This window comes from Myotis brandtii, unplaced genomic scaffold, assembly GCF_000412655.1.
Source record: "Myotis brandtii unplaced genomic scaffold, ASM41265v1 scaffold468, whole genome shotgun sequence".
Classification (NCBI taxonomy): Eukaryota; Metazoa; Chordata; class Mammalia; order Chiroptera; family Vespertilionidae; genus Myotis; species Myotis brandtii.
Window position 1 is genome coordinate 789,773 of NW_005367874.1, and position 6,019 is coordinate 795,791.

At 34.3% G+C, this 6,019-nt stretch overlaps 1 protein-coding gene across 1 annotated transcript in view; it reads left to right on the forward strand.

Moving 5' to 3' along the window:
• The window catches only part of TMEM135 (transmembrane protein 135), a 219,920-nt gene that overhangs the window by 21,802 nt on the left and 192,099 nt on the right, over positions 1 to 6,019 (forward strand). The window contains exon 3 of the mRNA XM_005875638.2: positions 1,398 to 1,490. Within this exon, the coding sequence (XP_005875700.1) occupies positions 1,398 to 1,490 (93 nt within the window). The remainder of the gene's footprint in view (positions 1 to 1,397; positions 1,491 to 6,019) is intronic.

A 6,019-nucleotide genomic window follows, 5' to 3' on the forward strand; every position in this document is an offset into this window, starting at 1 on the left:
GGAGCAGGCCTAAGCCAGCAGGTCGTTATCTCCCGGGGGGGCCCAGACTGCGAGAGGGCACAGCCCGGGGTGGGGGGCCCCCCCCCCCAGTGCACAAATTTTTGTGCACCGGGCCTCTAGTAAAGTTATAAGATAACTAGGTTTTTAAAAAATTACAGTAATAATAAATTGCTATTGCAGCATATTTCTTTAGGTTCCATGAACCTGTTTGGTTAAGTTGTAGAAACATAAACTACTTATAATAAGGTAACATCAGTATTTCTCCAGTAATTGAATCATTGAGTTATTTTCCTTTAATTTTTACATTCAGTAACTTCTTAAGTTCCTTGTGGATTTTATATTGGATGGGGGACTACTAATAGTTTTCTCAGGCAGAAGGTTTCTGATGTCCGTTTCGGAAATATCCATGTTATATATGCTTAGTAGGTTTTCTAATTCTTTAAAGCTAAGCTTCATTTCAAAAGATCATTTCATCTTTATTCTTAGCCTTATCTGTGTATATCTCAGGAACATACTGTCTTTGAAAGGAAAAAAAAGTCTTTCCAACATCTCCATTTTTTTTTTCTCTTTAAAAATCTAAGCATCTAATGGTTTTATATAATGTGTGAGACACTATGCAGAGTCTTACTTTCAAGGGACATATTCTAGTATGTGAAAAATTATATAAACATATAACTAAAAGTAGGAAACATTTTTTTAGTAAGTGCTGTAAGAAAGAGTTATCAAGGGTGATAGAAGCAAAGAGGGAGAGACATTTGTTGAATATTATGTGTAAAAAAATGATAGTAATTATTGTAATAACAGTTAACATTTTCTTTGTATTTTCTATATGCTGTGTATGGTGCTAGGAAATATTTCATGTAGTCCTCATAACAATATGAGATCGGTAATATTTTTCTCATTTGATAGATAAGGAAGTTGAGAACACAGAGGGTTTGCATAGTGAGTGATGTTGGATCTAGGAATCTCTAAATGAATATGATTGGCTAAATTATTAGAGGGAGAGATATCTGTTAGTTTGCTATTGTCGTCTGGTGAGAGATGGTGAGGGTCTTATCTAAGACTAGGGGCAGTAGGTTGGAGAGGAATTTGAGAGGATAATTGCATATGAAATGATTTTTAATGTATGGGGTAAGGGAGAAGGAGAAGCCAAGGATGTCTCCAACTGTCACATCTGCATGGATAGGTAGTTGTTGCCAGTAACCTAGGAAAATAGGGGAGAGAGAACAAGTTCATGAGGAAGGAGAGAGAGATCATGAGTTTGTCTTTGCATATGTTGAGTTGGAGGTGCTGTGGACATTTTGATAGAGTGTGGACTGAGAAGGGGAGCTTCTATTTGTAATAACTGAAATGACAAACCAGAAATTTCATATGAACATTCCAAATTTGAATTTCAGGAGGATACTTGGAAAATTCTACTCATGGAGTCCTGGTTTTGGTGCCGCTTTGCCAGCATCTTATATGGCCATTCTAATTGAAAGAAAAAGCAGGTAAAATTTTACATATCTACATATGTAATTGAACTGATTTACTGTCCCCCATGTCAACTAGAATTTTTTTTCTAGTTGCTTATCGTTTATTGTAGTCCAGGTATGAGAAATATTTCCACATATCTTTTCAATCTTGCAGATATATTATGGCAAATTTAATTTTATACTGTCATTATTTATGTTTATTAAGCCTAAAAATATAAAGATTGACATTATAGAGCAATAATACCAATTAGTCTTTATTTACTAAAAAATTAGAGAATTCTTTGGTGTACCTAACTAAAACATGGCATGCACAAATTGTAATTAAAAATCTTTTCCATGCCCTAACCGGTTTGACTCAGTGGATGGAGCATCGGCCTGTGGACTGAGGAGTCCCGGGTTCGATTCCGGTCAAGGGCATGTACCTTGGTTGTGGGCACATCCCCAGTACGGGGTGTGCAGGAGGCAGCTGATCGATGTTTCTCTTTCATCGATGTTTCTAACTCTGTATCCCTCTCCCTTCCTCTCTGTAAAAAATCAATAAAATATGTGTGGATTCTGGAGCTGTTCTATTTACAGCTTAGCTAGCTCTGCCACCTATTATGTGACTTCTGTCGCTTATTCCTTACCTGAAAAATGGATAGTGATAATTTACTCAGATAGTTATCCAGAGAATTAAATAAGTTAATATAGGTAAAAGTGCTTAGAACAGTGCTTGACACACGGTGTTATGTTAAGTGTTAAGTATTCTTACTGTTTTTTGCTCATGAGTAATGACAGTTATTCTGGTGGTTCCTGATCAATTTAAAAATGTGAATATTGGTTTTGGAAATATGATTTAAAAATATGTTACTCATACTTAGGTCTTATTTTTATAATTTTAGTTTAAAGTAATTAAACGTTTCAGTGAAGAACAGAATTTGTTTAACTATAACACCAAAGTAAAATTGTGCTATTGATATTAAAAGCTATAACTTCTTTTTAAAAATATATATTTTTATTGATTTCAGAGAAGAAGGGAGAGAGGTAGAGATAGAAACATCAGTGATGAGAGAGTCATTGATCGGCTGCCTCCTGCACGCCCCCTTCTGGGGACTGAGCCGAAAACCTGGGCATGTGTCCTGACTGGGAATCAAACGATGACCTCCTGGTTCATAGGTCGACGCTCACCCACTGAGCCACACTGACTGGGCAAAAACTATAACTTCTTAAGGCATAAGGAGGTTTCTTGTAACTGATGTGATTACTTAGATTTTGGTTACTAATTTATGTTCTATTTTTTTTTTTACTTTTGATAGGGAACTTTATTTAAAAAAAAAAAAGCTTTCTGCTTTTATTACCTTTAAGTGAGCTACTGCCCTAGTGTTTTGTTTGTAGATACTAAGTATTCACAAAAATTTATAGACCTGTTTTAAATATTAATTGGAGTGGTTTTACTGTTTTAAAACTTAATAAAAAATTTAAGTCTAGCTTCTCTGTAAGTACTATACCTTGGTTGCTGAAGAAAAATGGACCCTTACCTTAATGTGATTGTTATGTAGTTGAACTCTGTGATATGTGTTGATTTAATTCTGTTTATTAGGTAATGCAATAAATGCCTGGAAATAGTTCTTTAGTTTTTTCGTTGAGAGTTATATATGTATATGTATGTATCAACCACAAATCCTAGTTTGGGGTCTAATTAAAACTTTAAATTTTAGTTTTTTAGTATTGTTGAGAAGCTAGTGACTCTTTTTATAAAGCAGGTTTTAAAAATGTTTTTGGGATTAACCTTAAAACATAACAAAGCAAGTCTTTTTGCTCTATTTTAAGGAAGTCTGGTCTGTGTTTATCTGGAATTGTGTAAAAGTTAACTTAGACTTTTTTTTTGGTTTTGAAAAATTATTTTTTACTTATCACAAAATTTAAATATTTTAATAAATTAAACATCAATATCCTTTAATAGATTATAACTAATTTATAAAGGTTGAAATTATTTATATTTTAAAATTATTATAGCTAGTGCCTAAAATGAAACATATTAATATTATAGTTTTTACTTTAGGGAAAAGAAGTTTATAATTATTAAAGAATTCACAAGGAAAATCAGTGATATGTTGGTGCGGATAGCCAGGAGGCAGCTTGAAATGTGAGTGTAGATTCAGGAGAAGCATGGTAGTTATAAAAATAAAATTGGGGAGTTTTTTTTCTTATAAGTGGTCATTGAAGCTATGAGAGAAGATCACAGTACGAAAGCCCAGAATACGAGGTCTGAGGTTGAAGTTGGGAAACAACAACATTTAAGGAGTTAGTTGTCAATTGAAACATTCTGTCTCTTTTAAAATAAATATTAGTAATATACATTGAGTGACCAGATTATTATGACCACCTGACGTTTGTAGGCAAATTAGCTGTACATTGCATCGTATGGGATATGGAAGCCGAAGGCCTTTTCGAACACCTTTGCTGTCTGCAGTTACCAAGATAAAACGTCTCCAATTCGCACAGGAACACAAGGATTGAACAGTCGAGCATTGGAAAAAAGTCATGTGGTCCGATGAATCACGTTTCCAGTTGCATCATGCAGATGGCAGAGTGAGAATTTGGCGGAAACGGCTTAAAGCATGCACCCCACATGCATGAGTATAACCCTTCAAGCTGGTGGGGGCAGTGTTATGGTTTGGGGCATGTTTTCCTGGCATGATTTGGGTCCTTTAATTCATGTGGAACAACGTCTGAATAGCACAACATACCTAAGTATGGCTGCTGATCAAGTTCATCCTATCATGTTGATGGTGATCCCGATAGAGATGGCTTCTTCCAACAAGACAATGCACCATGCCACGGTGCTCGACTTTACCTTGCTTAGGTGGCTCCCACAATCACCAGATCTCAATCCAATTGAGCATTTGTGGGACGAAGTTAAAAGAGCCATCAGGCAGCTGGTTCCACAACCATCAAATCTCACAGAACTGGACAGTGCTATTCATCAGGCATGGTGTCAGATTCCTCGCATCACCTTTCAACATTTCGTGGAGTCAGTGCCAAGAAGAATCGCCGCAGTATTGAAGGCAAACGTGGCCCAACGAAGTACTGATGGGGTGGTCATAATAATCTGGCCACTCAGTGTATATGAAAGAGTGGAAGAAATGTTATGTGAGAGGTTAGCATTATTTTCCAATTAGCAGCAATAGTTCTAATTTTTAAATCTCTAAAGATTTTATTTAATAGTGAAATCATTACTATGAGATTATACATTTTGGACTCAATTGTATAATTTGTTTTTTAAAAAATAATGAAGTAAGAACATAAAATATGATTATACACACATATATACACATGTACATATGGCGGATATATATATATTCATAAATATATCTTCATCTATGTTGGTTTAACTTATTTCCTCCCCATCCATCTATCCATCCATCCATCCATCCATCCATCCATCCATCCATTTTTTCCAGTCTCCCTCTCTCCCTTTCTAGAATTAAGCATGCTTTGCCAGCTAGTTCTTGACACTTTGTAAGGGCGAAGCTTACTTAAATCTTAATCACATCACGGTGGGGTTCTGAGAAGCTTTGAAGTTGTTTCCAGGGTTGCTTAAAAAATTTGTGCCACAATGAACTGTGATCATAGTAACTCAGCGGGAAGCATTGGTAACATCTAGTTTATCTCTAGGTGGGCTGTTAAGAACTAGTCTTCTCTTTCTTTTTCTAGGAAGTGCTTTGTTTGTGGTTCAGAAAGAAGTTGTTCTATGGATTTTGTTTTGTGGAATTGCTTTGGAATTTGCTTTGATTTTTAGTACTAGTTTAGGTAAATTAAAACTACAGGGTGCTCAAGAAATGGACATGGATTAAAATATCAAAAACTGCTTATTTATTCTAAGCTAACTCAAGGGTTAGTTGTTAAATTTCACTGTTGTAGTTATGAAATTTCTGAAGTAATTATGACCAAAATGAATGGATTAAATTTAAATACAAATGTAAATATAAATATAAAAGAATACCATATATTTTAGCCTTCTGAAAAATTTAATGTATTATCTAATATGATCACTGACTCTTGCTCTAGACTATAAGTCTATCTTATTTGCTTTTATACCATAAGAAAGTAATTTTATACTCTTCTAAAACATTCTGGCAGATGAAAATCTATTTTATCTTGAAAGACTGAGATAATTAAATAGCATCTTCAGTAAACCGTTACAATGTTTAGGAACTTTCACTGTTTCTTCTTTTTTTTTGTTTGTTAGGATTCTAGCACCACCAGAGGCTGATGCTATATAAAACTGTTCTCATTTCTAACCCCAATCAGTATATTGTTAGCTAGCTTAAAGTTTCATTTTTGCATCTTTGAAGTCTTTGTCATGTGAGATTAGATATGGAAGGTTCATTATGTTTTTCTTTAATCTCTAATTTCTCCTCATATGTAGATCACATAAATATTTTTATAAGTATGTATATATATAATAAAAATATTTATTTTTTTAAAATGTATTTTATTGATTTTTTACAGAGAGGAAGGGAGAGAGATAGAGAGTTAGAAACATCGATGAGAGAGAAACA